At 41.0% G+C, this 16257-nt stretch overlaps 1 protein-coding gene and 1 long non-coding RNA gene across 2 annotated transcripts in view; both read left to right on the top strand.

The window, feature by feature from the left end:
- The window catches only part of LOC133503471 (ephrin type-B receptor 1-like), a 105900-nt gene extending 100207 nt beyond the window's left edge, over positions 1-5693 (top strand). Inside the window, exons 18-20 of the mRNA XM_061825149.1 lie at positions 2627-2823; positions 2913-3071; positions 4071-5693. Of these exons, the coding sequence (XP_061681133.1) occupies positions 2627-2823; positions 2913-3071; positions 4071-4182 (468 nt within the window). The 3' untranslated portion in view covers positions 4183-5693. The remainder of the gene's footprint in view (positions 1-2626; positions 2824-2912; positions 3072-4070) is intronic.
- A 5353-nt stretch (positions 5694-11046) lies between these two features.
- On the top strand, positions 11047-14110 carry LOC133502984 (uncharacterized). Its single transcript, XR_009795594.1, has 4 exons — positions 11047-11173; positions 13265-13388; positions 13472-13564; positions 13855-14110. It is a non-coding gene; the product is annotated as an uncharacterized LOC133502984 (long non-coding RNA).
- The last annotated feature ends 2147 nt before the right edge of the window (positions 14111-16257 follow it).

Below are 16257 nucleotides of genomic sequence, written 5' to 3'. Positions count from 1 at the left end.
TACACTGCCTCTCACCAAAAATCAGACAGATTAGGCTTCAGCTCACCCCACCCCATTTACCACAAGCACTTTTAGAAAATGTATAAATGGATTTACCAACCACTGTTGGGAAGCATTACGTTGATTCCACTTTATTGATGTCAAGCATATTCATCCGTTCATTCATCTTCCATACCGATTATCCTCACTAGGGTTGCAGGCGTGCTGGAGCCGATCCCAGCTATCTTCTGGCTGGAGGCGGCATAAACCATATATAACATAACATACACATAAACCATACATAACATAACATAAATCATACTTTCAACAACAAAACTGAACAAAACTTGCAAAAATCTATCAATCAGAAAGTAATTAATCACACGCCACAAATAAACAGGAGTGAATATGACAATTTGGGTTGGTTGTAGAGTGGTGGTGTTTGGTGCTCATTTATTCCCTCGTGAATTAACTTTAAAGATGTAATGTATCTTTTGCGAAAGTACAACCCGTAGTCCATATCCGCCTTACCCAGAGTCTTTGACTGGTCCCTGCAGCCTTCATGAAGTCAAAATAAAATGTGAAATATGTGCTGAGGTAAATGTACAGTGGGTACAGAAAGTATACATACCCCCTTGAACTTCGACTCTGTTATATTACAGCCATTTGCTTAAATCATCTAAGTTCATTTTTTTCCTCATTAATGTACACACCGTACCCCATATTGACAGAAAAAAATTAATTTGAAATTTTTCAAGATTAAAAAAAATATATATTTTAATATTATATTAATATGGTTATATTATTATATTTTAATTAAATATCACACTGTTTTATTAAGTATTTACGAGATTATTTACAAGAGTATTTACGTGCATAGAAGAATTTAGAATGTATTTACAATAAGCACCCTTTTGAGCTTATAAATCTTTGGGAATCTTACAAGTTTTTCACACCTGGATTTGGGGATCCTATGCAGATTCTCTCCAATTTTGTGAGGTTGTATGGGGAACATTGGTGGGTAGCCATTTTCTTGTCTCTCCAAAGTTGCTCAATTGGGTTTAAGTCAGAGTTCTGACTGGGCCATTCGAGAAGAGCCGCGGAATAGTTTTGAAGCCACTCCTTCGTTATTTTAACTTTGTGGTTTGGGTCATTGTCTTGTTGGACAGTAAACCTTCGCCCCAGTTTGAGGTCCAGAGCACTCTGGGTTAGGTTTTCGTCCAGGATATCCATTGACTTGACCTCATTCATCTCTCCCTGCATTGCAACCAGTGTTCCTGTCCCTGCAGTTGAAAAACAACCCCACGTGATGATGATGCCACCACCTTGCTTCATTGTTGGGACTGGATTGGACAGGTGATGAGCAGTGCCTTTGCCAAAAGTTTTATCTTGGTGTCATCCACCAGAGAATTTCATTTCTCGCCATCTTGGAGTCCTTTAGGGTTTTTTTTTTTGTTTGTTTGTTTTTGTTTTAGCACACTCCATGCAGGCTTTCGTGCATCTTGCACTGAGAAGAGCCTTCCTTCCAGCCACTCTGCCATAAAGCCCAATTGGTGGAGAGCTGCAGTGTTGGTTGACTTTTTAGTTTTACCTCTCTCACCAAGGCTCTTCTTCTCTGATTTTTCAGTTTGGCTAGACAGCCAATTTAAGGAAGGGTTCTGGATGTCTCAAATGATTATGGAGGTTGTTGTGCTCTTGGGAACCTTTGGCGCAGCAGATTTTAGTTTATTTAAATTTTTCTATAATCTTGGCCAGATCTGCGCATTGTCACAATTCTGTCTCTGAGCTCTTCAGGCAGTTCCTTTGACCTCATGATTTTCATTTGTTCTGAGCTGTAAGGTCTTATATAGAAAGGTGTGTGGCTTTCCTAATCAAGTCCAATTTGTATGATCAAACACAGCTGACACCACTGAAGGTGTAGAACCATCTCAAGTATGATCAGAAGAAATGGACAGCACCCATTGAGTAGATGTGCTTCCCAGCAAAGAGTCTGAGTACTTAAAATACGGGGTGGTCCATTTACATTACTGAAGAAAAAAATGAAATTAAATGATTTTAGCAAATGGCTGCAACATAGCAAAGTGGAAAATTTAAGGGTGTCGGAATACTTTCTGTACAACAGCGAAAGAAAATGAGCAACCCCTTCTATTTAGTGACTTAGTGACAATACTAGCAATTTAAAAAAAAAAAATCTCATGTTAGCATGAATGTTGGTTAAAGTGATGGTATATCAATGTGAAGAGAATGTCATTCAAATGTTACTAATTTGAAAAATAACACACTTCTATCGGGTTGCGGTCCCTGATCGTTTTTGTGCCATGGACCAGTTACATGTAAAAACATATTTTTATGACATTGTACCCAGCCGTAGCCCACAAAGCCCGCCAGGTTGTTGACAGCTATTCCGCATTCAGGTGCCTTCACTGCATCAGGAGTGTGACAACACTACTGCAGCACCGGCTACCTATTTGCACCCCCTCCCCCCCAAATAAATTATTAGAATACAAATGTGTGTTGCCACATTTGAATATACTGCGCTTTTAATCTTTTCAGTGCACATGCGCACCTACATATAGACAAATATCCATTCGTGCACCAGTGTGCTCACCATAATTTAAAGTCGTGTCTAATTTCCCTCATGTCCCAGGTGATCAATGCCATTGAGCAAGACTTCCGTCTGCCAGCTCCCATGGACTGCCCAACAGTTCTACACCAGCTGATGCTGGACTGCTGGCAAAAAGATAGGAACGCTCGTCCAAAGTTCCCCGATGTTGTCAACATGTTGGACAAGATGATACGCAACCCTGCATCACTGAAAGCTGGCACAAATAATGTTACGCCAGGGTGAGGACAAATTCAAAGGAAGTATCAAACAGTTCCAATGGTTTTAAAAATGTGTCTTTTCTCATATCTTCACATCTCTCCTCTGCCAGTCCTTCCCATCATCCTTTGCTAGATCGCGGCGCTCCAGATCTGAGCCAGTTGACCTCTGTGGAGGACTGGCTGGCTGCACTTAAGATGACCCAGTACAGAGACTCATTCCTGGGATCAGGCTTCACCTCCTTGCCACTCGTCACTCAAATCACTGCCAAGTACGTCTTCTCTTTTGAGCGTTTTTTTTTTTTTTCCTTTTTGTTCTCTGTCTGCCTCTATGCATGCATCTCACGTTGTTCCCATGCCAAGTCTGCGACTTGTTAGCTGGAGATCTGGCAAGGAGGCTACTGGCTGGTCCATGTGTGCATCTGTGTGCCATTTGCAGCCATCCCCCTGGCTGCCTACAAGCATCCAATCCTGCTCCCTTTTGTTATCAGTTTTAAACTGCCAACACACCAGATGAATGGCTCTATTTTCAAAATAATGATTATTCCTTTGGTTTCCAGCGACGCTATTATCAACTGCTTAAGCTCATATTTCATGTTTGCTTCTGCTTCTGTTTGCAGTTATTTACTGTAATCAGGTGTATTATTGTTTTCTCCTCTTAGAGACACTTCAATGGTGTGTTGACCATATCACAGTATGTCGTCTACAGTATACAAGTAAACAAAACTGCCTATCCCGCATACAAATGGTCCACTAATCCTTTGCCCCTTTATGATTGTTTACTGTGCTTGTCATATGATTGATAGCATCATAGTCTATATAGTTTCATATATATTTTATTTTTTGTAAATGTTAACATGCACATACATACTGTATTGCTTTAATAGATGTTATACAGTGGTCATGGGGTGTAATTAGCAAATTCATTAGACGCTACTGCTAGGTCCTAGTTTTTATTTTGTATTTTTTGTTGCTAGAATTGCAATTGTCAAATGCATTTGTCACCGATAATGCACCACTCATCTGACTTTTCTGCAGGCACTGGGGGTTCGTCCTTTGATTAAATAATTTATCGATTGAGTAGCAGACAGTCCAAATTGCCTTTTGCCTTAATTCATCCAATGTACGTTCCAGCTTCCAGCAACTCTGAACATTATTTGCCAAAACTAATCCGAAAACTGCCAAATGGTTCGCATGTGTTCTTTAATTAGGATCACCTATTCCTCAGATTGACGATGGAACTTTGTTTATTTTGTCCTGTGTTTTCTCAGAGACCTCCAGAGGATTGGAGTATCTCTAGCCGGACACCAGAAGAAAATCCTGACAAGTGTTCAGTCAATCAGGCACCACCTCGATGACCAGTCTCCTACTGAATCTGTTTAGTTGATACATTCATATTGGTTGCTTTTGCTCTGCTTTTACACACACATACACACACACACACACACACACACACATACACACACACACACACGCACGCACACACACACACACACGCACGAGAGTCCACGCCATCCTTTTCATCCTCTTTTTAGATTCCAAAATCAATCTCAACCGAATGCCTTGTGGAAGTTACCAAATGCACATTTGCAAGAGCCAATGCAAGGTCAGCATGCTCTTTAAGTGGTGAAAAAGTGACAGGTATCTGTTCTTTACAAAATCTAATCTGCTCTGACCTGAATGGACTACAATCACAAAAGCCCATTTCTATCACAAAAGCCCATTTGTATCCATCCATTCATCTATCCATCCATCCATCCATCCATCCATCCATTCAGAAGGCAGTCTGAACCAACTTCCCAGTTTGACTCAAGGACAGTCCGGTCTGATGCTTTACCTTAAGCAGCCATCATATGAACAAACTGGGAAAAGAGAATGATGAAAATTGTCTAAAAAGCCCAGTAAGTGGTTCTTGTGTAAAAATATATACAATATATTGTAAAGAAAAGACTCTCAACTCCCACAACTTGATTACACGAGAACCCATGGTTAAGCGAGACTGTGAAAAATTTATCTTCATATTGAAGAGTCTGTGCATATTATCATATGGGGTGTTTCTTTCCTATTTGCTAATTTGTTTGATGACTGTGATTGTTATGCGTATTCTTCACGATAAGCTTCTTTCACTTTTTGTTGAATGTGCAGTGTTGTGCATGAACAAACAGGTTTCACATTTTTCTTGGTATCCATTCAGTAATCCAATGAGTAGATCACCTCTTCCATGCAGAGGGTTTTGCAATGCTTGGTCTACTTAGATATTGAAAGTTGAGTATACTTGGGATAGTTGTTGAAAATCAGCACAAATACTCTCTGTAACCCACTGTGAAAAAGTTAAAAGTAAAAAGCAATACAACAATATGACAGGAAGCAAGACCACAACATCAACAGGCGTCAACCGAGATGTTCCTCAAACAGAAGTGGGTTGGAAAAAGACTTACGAGACAATCTTGTGATTGAGTTGCAAAAGCCTACATAGACAGGAGGTCAACCATTGTTTCCTCTGCTCAACAGATTGAAAGTCACATTCACAAATCTAATTTATTTCATACTTGTATGGATGGCATCGAAAGGGTGGTGAGACTAGACAGGAGGAAACCTTTGCATCTGCTGTTTTTTTACTCATAGGTCACCCGATGGAACACCGTCGATGGCTCAGTTGTCACAGTCATGATGATTATACAGTAATGAGCACATCATATAAGGTGATCTGTACTGTACTGTACTTTTATTTTGGAACGCAACCAGCGATAGGTAAACCTAAAACAATACCCAAATTCTATCATGTTACGTCCAACCAAGACAATTGTGTTCTTCCAGCTGTCAACATGGCCCTTTTCTAGTCGAGTTGCCTTTACGCCAACGCACAAAGCAAGCATTCTGTAGTCGGATTATTTTGTTGTGGGAGAATTTAGGAGACCTGATGTCAGCCCTATCAGACTGCTGTGGTCGCTGAAAAGGAGAGAGTTGCTTCCATTCTCGATGGAAGAAGTGTTAAGTCGTTCGTTTTGAATTCATTTTGTTTGTGCATGACTGAAATCTGCAATTTGTCAAGCACCACTGCTCCTCACAATTTTCAGTATAATATTTGAGTCTCTACATTTTCCACTTTCAGCTAAATCATGGCTCAACTGGTGTGACCATATCTGGCAACCTTACAATATTAAAAAGTTAATCTGAAATTTGTTGATATAAACAGTGGGTCAGCAGTTCCTCACCTCTGGGGAAACACTTTCTGCATTGATCTACTAACAAATGGAGATAAGGTGCCAATAAGCTCACAAATATGGAAATCATGTATTCAGTGGGACACTCTGTTTCTCTCACATTAAATTATTAGCGTTCAAAAAACTCAACCTCATGGTGTCAGTGGAAATAAACAGCAAAATTGTTACTGCAACTGAGGTAACAGAATATATCAGGGATATGGTTCTGTGAGTTTTGTTCAAATTTAAATATCCCCCAAACTTGGGAATTCTTACACTACGTAGAGGTATTGGATATTAATAACTCTGTTTAAAAGTGTCTGACTTCATAAATCAAACACGGTCACCGACTGGTGAGCACATCTGCCTCTTTGTTCAAAGGGCCGAGGTTCAAATCCGGCTCCACCTCTATGGAGTTTGGATGTTCTCCCCGTGCCTGGGTAGCTTTTCTCCACGTCCACCAGTTTCCTTCCACGTTCCAAAAACATGTACAGAGTGCTAGATTACTTGAAGGCTAAATTGCCTGGAATTGGCTGGAGACCAGTTCAGTGTATACCCCTCCTCTCACACAGCGTTTTTTGAAATACGTCTCAGCACACTCAATCTTTGTGAGGATAAATGTGAGTGAAACTGGATGACAGTTGTGGGCTTTGCCATCATTGCTTATGTTCATTTACTTTCTGCGTCTTAAAAATGTGCCAAACAACATTTTTTTAAATTTACAGTGTAAGTATTTTTAGATTTTCAGACGATTGGCTAGTTGACCAGATAGCCTGTTTTCACAAGAAATTAGAAATATAGAAAATTCTATAATGTTTTAAAAAATAATGTCAACAAAAATTGTATTGTGTTAATAATGATGTGCTCTACCATATTTAATCCATTGTGCCATATTTGTGGTACATCTTGTGGCAAGGCCAACCCATCCGCCCACCGGAGATATCTCCAATCTCCACATATGCCAGTAAATGATATCAGTCAGCCAAACAACCACATTTTGTTCTCCCAAAATAACTGAATAAAAAAGGGAAAAGGAAGGCACCAGCAATATTGAGTCTCACACCAACCAGGTACACGTTGTATTGACAGGTTATTTTCTGAAAGCATTTTAAATTGTGAAGCATGCTTTAGTGGAATTTCCAAAATTGATGACTCATTCTGGGATTTGAAGATAATTTTGCTGCGGCTGAGTCAAAGAGCATGTTCAACGAATAAATGTGGAAACTTAAAAACTACCTCTTAACACAAAACTAGATGAAGGTGAGGGCTTTGCGGCTTTTTACAGCTGTTTATCTGTTACTTGTAATTTTATGATTCCATGCTGAGATGAAATGGAAAATACTTTAGAGAATGGACAAGTGAGTAAATCTGAAGTAATCGAAGATATTTTCCAGAAACAATGGAATAATACGCAGTCATGCTAAAAAAAAATGACGCAGCTCACAGGAGCATAAACACTCAACGGGATTGCTGAAATTATTTCTACTATTGAGGTTTGAGTAGACTTGTTGCCAGGCAGAGTTCATTGGGTGCATGTAGAGTACCTGGTTCACACCACATTAGATTTATTATCAGAAAAACTTGTATGTGTCAGAACTGCGCACTGTGAACAACCCCAGTGCCAAAACAATCTCACTGATGTCACCCAATCAGGTAGTTGTCCTCCAAGGTCAGAGAGCGTCCCAGTGTCGGCCCTGACAACATAAACACAGTAAGGCATGTACCTTTGTCAGCTTGGTGGAACAATGTAGGGGGACGAATGCATCAATAGCCTCTGACCTCATGAGCGCCAGATGCTCCAGAACCTTCTTACTAAGTGACGTTACAGCCACCAGTCCATAATTAAACCATAATCCGCCAGGTTTTTTTTTTTTTTATGATAATATTCACTAATAGGATGTCCTCATTTTTGGAGTGTTTTATTTCAGTGTTTAAAACTTAAAAAGAAAAAAATAGCATGATTAAACATGCTTTGGATGTATTTTTTGCCTTCTTAATTATTTATTCCAACTTGGTATGTGTTTGTTGTTAACTGACAAACTATTAAGGACGCACTGACACTGTTGGTCTGTAGTTTAAAAGAAAAACAGATCAATAAGCGTCGCACCCTCTTCATGTTACGTTTACCTACAATGCTGTTGTAAGTGTTACTGATCATTCATTCAAAGCATCTGTAATTTATTACAATACTGTACTATAATGGGTGTATGCGCACCCAGGTCGCCTGTATGTTTTTGGGGTGTGTTTGGGGCTGGGCTGTGTGTGGGTGTATTACACTTTACATGTACTGTTCGGTGTACTTCAAATATGTTTTGTGAGCGTACAGGTTTGTAAATGTTATCTTTTGAAATCATGCTGTTATAATGCACTCTTGATCAATAAACAAAATGGCCAAGCTGTCCTTTTTGAAGAAACTGAGCCATGATTTAATTCATTTTTAATGCGTAGAATAAAAATATTAATTTAGAATGACCATGTCTGTCAAAAATGAAGTGCTTGACTAAGACGTTTTTCCTACTGGTTAATAATACTAATGTAACCAGAAACTAATCGGGAATGTGAGTTAGTAAATCTAACAAAATGTTCCAATTGATGAAGTGTGAATAACCTAAAAGATGAGTCACTTCAGTATTTTAATTTTCAATTTAGAATGAAATAGTCGTTATTGAAAGGTACAAACACAACGTTACTGAATTTATGGCAATCAAACTCAGACAAGAGCATCCAAAAACCTCTCAGTCACAACTAGCAGACTTCTTTTCCTTCAAGATTTTTAAACTTTTTAAACTTTTAAATGGCTAGCATACAATTTAATGTTTAGTATTATTATATTCATTTAGTCACATATTTATTATGTTATTAATATAACTACAATCTTTGTCAAATTTGTTATGAAATTTTCTGAAGCAGCTGTAAAGTATTGGCCTCATACAGTTCTGAGGTCCAGGGTTCGATCCCAGCCCCGCCTGTGTGGAGTTTGCATGTTTTGGGTTTTGGCTTCATGGATTTTCTCCACGCACTCCCGTTTCCTCCCACAAACCAAAATCATGTAACATTAATTGGACACTCTAAAATTGCCCCTAGGTGTGATTGCGAATGAGTGTTTGTCTCCATGTGCCCTGCGATTGGCTGGCAACCAGTTCTCGGTGTACCCTGCCTCCTGCCTGTTGACAGCTTGGAGAGGTTCCAGCACTCCTGCGACCCTTTTAAGGATAAGCGGCTAAGAAAATGGATGGATGGATACATGTTTTAACACAAGTATTGTCGCGAAAAGTGGGTGACGTTGAGCCCTGGCCAACCCACTCCCCATTAGATGAACCTGGGCTTGATTGTTGCGCAATTAGTGCTACTTCGGCATTACCATGCGGGTCCGCAAGTAACATCAGCATCTGACCAGCACAAAGCAGCATAAACGAGTTTACACCAGAAAAAAAAAAAATCCATGCTGGTTGATGCTGGATTTTATTTATTTATTTATTTGTTTGTTTGTTTTCAGCGGGGACACGTGCTTGCTTTTGCCACCGTGAAGAAATTGAGTTGCATTGTAATGCTGTCTTTGCTTTGGTAAGTGTGGGTTTTGGAACAAATGGATTAGTTTTATTAGGATGAGCCTCTCACTGAGTGCTCCCTTCTCTCTTTATCACAAGTCTTGTCCCTCTGATTGCTATAGAGGAGGAACTGTAGCACCTCAGAGTTGCAGAACTAAAAGCAGACAAGAGTAGCTGTCTTAAGCGAGGGTTTCTTGCCAGGCAAGTTCCAGCAGAGCTGACCCCATTTTCATCACTTTAGACGATAATACTTCTGCTAGAGGTGCCAATGCAGAAGGCACTGAACAGCGAATTGTCATACACAAATGCAGTATATGTGCCGCTTTTAATGGTAGAATAGGTATTGGGGTAGCTGAATGGAAGAGGAACTACAGGCATATATATATATACAACCCAGTTCATGATCACGTCTTGATTTTTGACAATCGTGAAGGAGAAGTCAGAAAGGAGATAAAGTATTGCCCACATGTGGAAAAGGAAGATACAGCTCAGGTTTTGACTCTTCTGACTGAGCTTATGGCTGTGTCCACTTAAAATATATATACTCTAACCTTGCAATAATTGTTCTTCTCCCAGACACAGCGAGAAGGGGAGACATTGCTTTAGTTTTCCTTGGCTTTGAAGGCCCTCATGACGTGTGTCAAATAGCCAGCGCCAGATGGCCTGCCTTGTGGTGGCCATCTCAATAGGTTGTCTTTGATCTTGGGATCACGTCGGGCACATCAATAAAAATTATGGTGCCCTTTACCGGCAATATGTGTTAGGGTCTTGCCTGGCCGACCATGCACCTGGCTGGCACTCCAGTCCCATAACTCCCCTAGCCAGCTTCAGGTTTGACCATAATAGCGCCTGCAGCCTCTTATTTTGAGGTGGAGGTGACACAGTGGCAAATATATATATATATATATTTTTTTTTTTTTATACTAATTGAATGGCAGGACCTTGGAATTTAAACTTGTTTGTGGACTTTCTAGTTCCAGGAAGTACTTTGAGGTTTTTTTCAGGCTGAGCATGAAGCTTTGAAAGGGAGTTTGAAAGCCTCCCACTGAGATATCATTTTTTTATTGGCCCAAAGTTAGGGATAGTGTGACACTGCAATTATTATTATTCCTTCCTCCATTTTCCCCTTATTCCACTAAAATAGCACTCAGAACTCACTTCACCAGCCCAATGGAGGAGCTTTCTGATGTTACCCTCGTTACCCTGTCACCGCTACAGAATCTATTTTTTTTTTCTATCTGAGGATGCAACGGTGAGCATCAGACACCCTCTGCATCAAAAACGCACTGCAGTCCCCTCGGCAGTTACACGATGGATGGAAATGTCGCAGACATCAGAAGCCGTGCCAAGTCCGGAGTGAAAAGGCCTTATGGTCTCTGTGTTGTGAGGTCAGTCTCCATCAGAGCTCTGTTCTTTACATCATAAAGAGCAGCATGATGAGCATCTTTTGGAGATCCCACTACAGGTCGGCAAACAGGTTTACCTCAGACCTTGATGTCAGAGGTCAACACAAACACCACGACCAATGGACCCCCATTTATCAGCACACCATTGCCTGGCATTCATCTGACAGGGGCTCTGTCCAATGTGCTTTGTTTGTTTGACTGAACGGCAATTTGTAAGGTGAGTTTGTGACTGTTAAGAGAAAGATTTTACAGTGACTCGGAGAATAATACTACGTTATTTTACATCGTTCCAACACTTTCAGTCATATGCTCGATGTGTACTGCTTTAGTGGAGAGTTTGAATGACGTATACTCGCTGCCATCTCTTTGAAAATGGTGACTTTTTGGTTAACTTGGGTAATCAAGTTCAATTTATTAACTCAATGAATTAAGATTAGCTTCATATTAAAGTCCTCTTTGTAGTCTCGTGGTCGACAACGCCTGAATTGCGTCAGGTGACCTTTGGATTTCCAGGTGCAGCACCTCTGCGTTGCTGGCCGTGCACATGTCAAAAAAAGTTGATGTGCGGAGAAAACCGTGGCGATCATCACATTTGATTGGTCCAATTTAGTCACATACTGTGATGACATACCCACCATTCCTTCCTACTGCACGTTATACCTGCGCCGCTGCTTTCTTGATTCATTTTGCAGCATAATTAAACGTATAATCTGGTGACTAGGGTCCATTTGTTCAAATAGACACTACTCCATGGTCGCCATTGTTGTTGCTTTGTTCCATGTATGGAAATGAACGTAAAAACTGCAACTGGAAATAACCAATAAGTCCTAAGTAAACTACACGCTTTGGCATCCTAGCCAATATCAGCCGCAGCGACACCCCTGATTTGGAGAAGAACTGCAGCATATTTTCAAACTGCATGCGTGACTTGCGCATGAGTATAAAAGCAAACTACATGTGGGATAACCACAGTGACGTCAGTGCGGTCGCCTCACTTACGAGAAACCCTTCGTGGTCCATCTTCTCTGTTGAACTGTACATAGCAGTGGAAGCCACAGTTTGGTTCCTCATCTCCTATTTCATGCACTCAGTGTAATTAAGGCTTCATTGCGCCGTCTGGTGACATTGCCTACCGGCTGTGTACCCCAAGTGAAGGCTGTATTTAACCTGTGGCCACGGTACAGCCGCTTTGTCTGCACTGTTGTATCCACACAGACCGAGAGTCTGACACCAATGCCGCCATGTGCCCACTTGGCGTCATGTTTTAACATCTCAACGCAACTACTATTTTAGACAATTTGTTTTCCTTTCGCTTATTTTGGTTATTTACATAGTTTCATATGCAGCCACATCTTCTTGGATCTTTTCACTCAGTCTGGAATACTGGAACAGAATCCTGTCGCAATTGTTTTCCTCCTCCCTTCTGTGATCCACCATGATGTTTAAGGTTTTTTGGAGTTTTTTGTTGTTGCTCTCCTTTTCATCTTTCATGGCAATCTGCCGAGGGTCCATCCAGCTTAGTAGGCGGACTAAACTGTATATGATCAGGGCCTTCTCCAGCAACTTTTCTATCATGTTTACCAGGAATGTTTGGCAGCTCATTCTAAATTCCTGCTTTACACGGTCAGTTGGAATGCCAGATTTCAGAAGCAGTCTCTCAGCAGAAAAGCCTATGCCTACTTTTGATAAATCCACCCAGTGTGACTTGTCACCCACATTAATCTTGACAACGCTTGTGAGGGAGGCTGCCTTTTCTTTAAGGACTTCAGGCTTGATGAACTTTTCCATCAGAGTCTTGATGAGGGTGTCCATGTCCTTTGCGATGAAGGGAAGCATAGGCTTGTCAGTCTGGCACTATTTCAGGAATGGTTCCACCAGCCTGGCGCACATGAGAAAGAAGAGAAGCTTGGCAACAAAGATGGGGTCCTGTGCTGCTTTCTGAACAACAGTGAAGCAGCTGTTGGTTGGGCAGGTCACCTTCTTCGTCCTTGCTGCCTCGCAATAATCTCGCACGTGTGCCATCAGGGTGATGGCTCTCTCTGCCACATTAATATTTTCAAGCCATCTGTGCTTGCAGAACATGAGAGGGAGAGTGTCGGATCCAGTGACTTGTTTAAAGTCTTCGCGCCTGGCAAGTGCATCGCGAAACAAATTGTAGATGCTGGACAGAACATCTTCCACCCCCCCATCCAGCTGCCTGGCAACTGATTCAAAATGCATTATGGAGGATGTGTAGACCGCAGCTTCCAGTCTGCAGCATATGGCGGGTGGTCATCTTTTGTATTTGTTCTTGAATTGATTTGTACAGCTTCCAATTAACATTGGGGCCATCCATCGAGAGGTGGAGCAGCTTTTGGTGACCGGAATCACACACGATGGGCTCCAGATGCTCCTGAAGATCAGTTGCTGCTGAATGTCCCAGGAATTCAGAGGTGAGGTAGCAAGTGCAGACCTGGTCATCAATCCACAATCGCACATGAATGTCCAGCTGCTTCTCTTGCATTTCATGATTTAGAGACTCATCAAAGAGGAGGACATACTCTGATTCAGCCTTCACTTTCTGCCTCAGTAGAGATGAAAAGTGGGCAGCGATGCCAAATGTAGCCAGGTACGAAGTCTTCCTTTCCCCACAGTTGTAGTTTTTAGCAATGTCACTGTCTGGAAACATGACTCCAAACACTTTCGAATTATTTTCACAAGATTTGTGACTGTAATGGCTGCAGATCACTTTAAAGGCCACACGATCTCTGCCTTTAACGAGTCTGTCTTCGTGTATTAAACTACGTTCATGAAGCCTGACTTCTGGCTGGTTGAAGTCAATGACTGGACAACTATAGGTGCGCATGCATTGCCAATACCACTGCCTGAAGTTGATGCTTCACTATCTTTATATTTTAGAAACAGATTCATACCAACGGAAGATGAGAGAGTCTTCGCCAAATCAGCGTGTCTCCTGTTTTTCCGGTGCGACTCCAGCGCTTTGACGCCCATCTTTTCAAGCTGCTAACTCTGCTTGCACAGATGGCAGTAAAAGATATGCCGATCTTTTGGATCTCGACGAACCCAGCTCCCAAACTCCTTACTTTCAACCCAAGCATCTTGAAAAATGCACTTCCCCATGATACAAGTTGGATCGATGAAAGAACTACGCTACGTCGTAACAAAGACAAAGTGAAATGCCTACTCGTGGAAATGAACAATGGCACATCGACGACAAGATGGCGACTAGTTGTGAACACGGTGACTTCCGTTGACATTCGCTAGTTTTTTTTTTTTTTTTAATAAAAGATTATTTTGGCGGTAGAGGTCCTCCTTTTGATTTTTTAAAAAATCAACGCCTTTTTAGGGGCTTGACCGGTTTTCGCGGATTTTTAAGGACTTTTAGGGGCCCCTAAATGCACCTTTGAAAATTTAGGGGTTTTTATGGACTTTTAGGGTCGCGTGCGAACCCTGCATGAGAACAGCTATAGTTCGGGAAGTATATTTACTCAATCCAAGGCCGGTGCATGGGCAGGCAGTCCAGACAGGCAACACCAGAATCACGGGGCAAAGAGGTAAGGTCGTCAACAAAACAGGGTCCAGCATACAAGAGGTCATAGGTGTGAACAGGGAACAGCGGGAACATGACAAAGTACAATGATCTTGTAAACTAAGACACAAAAAATGAAGGCTTAAATGCAAAACCCAATTAACTCAAATGGGGTGTACGTGAGGAAGGTGATAAATTACTCAGTCCACGGGAGCGATATTGTTTAAAATGTCAGTGCTTTGCTCAGAGTTGTCTGTATCAGCCCCAAAATTAATACAAACACAGGAATGTTAACTTTTTTTTAACCATAACAGAAGTCAGACAAATTATCCAGCCTGTAGTTGACTATAGTGAACATCAAACATAAAATTGCCTGACGGGAGAAGCGCTCGTCGTCAGCGGACCAACCATACAGAAGCCAGGTTTACATGGAAGCTTTTTTTTTTGTCATTGTTTGAAATCAATCCACACCTTTTCTGAGCCACTTATCCTCAAAAGGGTCACAGGAGTGCTGGAGCCAATTCCAGCTATCATCAGGCAGGATCAGTAGTCAACTGTTTACATGTGACGGGGTCTATTCTGATTGATGTGTGCACTAAATTGAATAATAACAGCTGTGTCCCATGTTCTGTTCGTAAACATAACTTCATTTATCAAGATGAAGTTCCATCATTGATTCAGCACAGTGGTTGGGATTGTTTTTATACAGTGCTGTCAAAAAGTATTTGTCCCCTTCCCAATTTTTTTTAATCGATCACAATTTTTCAAATCATCAAAAAAATGTTAATATCACTCACAGACACCACAAGGAGATACAAAATGCAGTTTTCAAATTACAGATTTATTAAGGCACACAAAAAAATCCAAAATTTTTGACCCTCTGTGACCCAAATAACGGCTTTTGCAACTCTTTGCAGCAATAACTGCAATAATAGGTGATGAGTCTTTCAAATTGTTCTGGAGTAATTTTGTCCAACTACGGTATTGTTTGGAGTTTGCTTCAACGCTGCTATATTGGAGGGTTTTCTAGCATGAACTGTCCATTTAAGGTCACACCACAGCATCTCATTTGGATTTAAATACAGACTCTGACTTAGCCACTCCAAATTCTTATTTATTTATTTATTTAGCCATTCGCAGATGGACTTGCTGATGTGTTTCAGATAATTGTCCTGGTGCATGGTCCAAGCGCGCTTGAGTTTAAGGGAACGAAATGATGGCTGGATGTTCTCCTTCAGTATTTTCTGGTACACAGCAGAAGTAATTGTTCCATCCATTACAGCAAGTTGTCCTGGTCATGGGGTAGTAAAGCATCCCCAGACCAGAACACTACCACCGCCAAGCTTCGCTGTTGTTCTTTTTATTAAATGCTTTGACATATTATACCAGATGTAACAAACCACACACCTTCCAAAAAGCTCAATTTTGGACTTGTCAGTTCACGGAATGTCTCTCTCAAAGTCTTGAGGATCATCAAGATGATTTTTGCCAAATGTGAGATGAGGCTTTGTATTCTTTCTGACAGCAGGGGTTTTCACCTGGCAACTCTCCCATGGATGCCATTTTGGGCCAGTGTTTTGCTTATGGTAGATGTTACACTTTAAAGGTCAAGTGTCATCCCTATAAACATTCTAAAATAGATATTGTAATGGAAAAATACATATAACATTATTCACTTCAATTTCTATATGAAAAAATAAATGTGAGCGGAGAGCGCCTCATCCATGCGCAAAGTTGTACAAGTGTCATTCTACGACATCCAAGTGGTCGCC

The sequence above is a fragment of the Syngnathoides biaculeatus genome, chromosome 7 (genome assembly GCF_019802595.1).
Source record: "Syngnathoides biaculeatus isolate LvHL_M chromosome 7, ASM1980259v1, whole genome shotgun sequence".
Taxonomy (NCBI): domain Eukaryota; kingdom Metazoa; phylum Chordata; class Actinopteri; order Syngnathiformes; family Syngnathidae; genus Syngnathoides; species Syngnathoides biaculeatus.
Note: the sequence above shows the minus strand (reverse complement) of the source record. Positions and strands in the feature narration are given on the sequence as shown.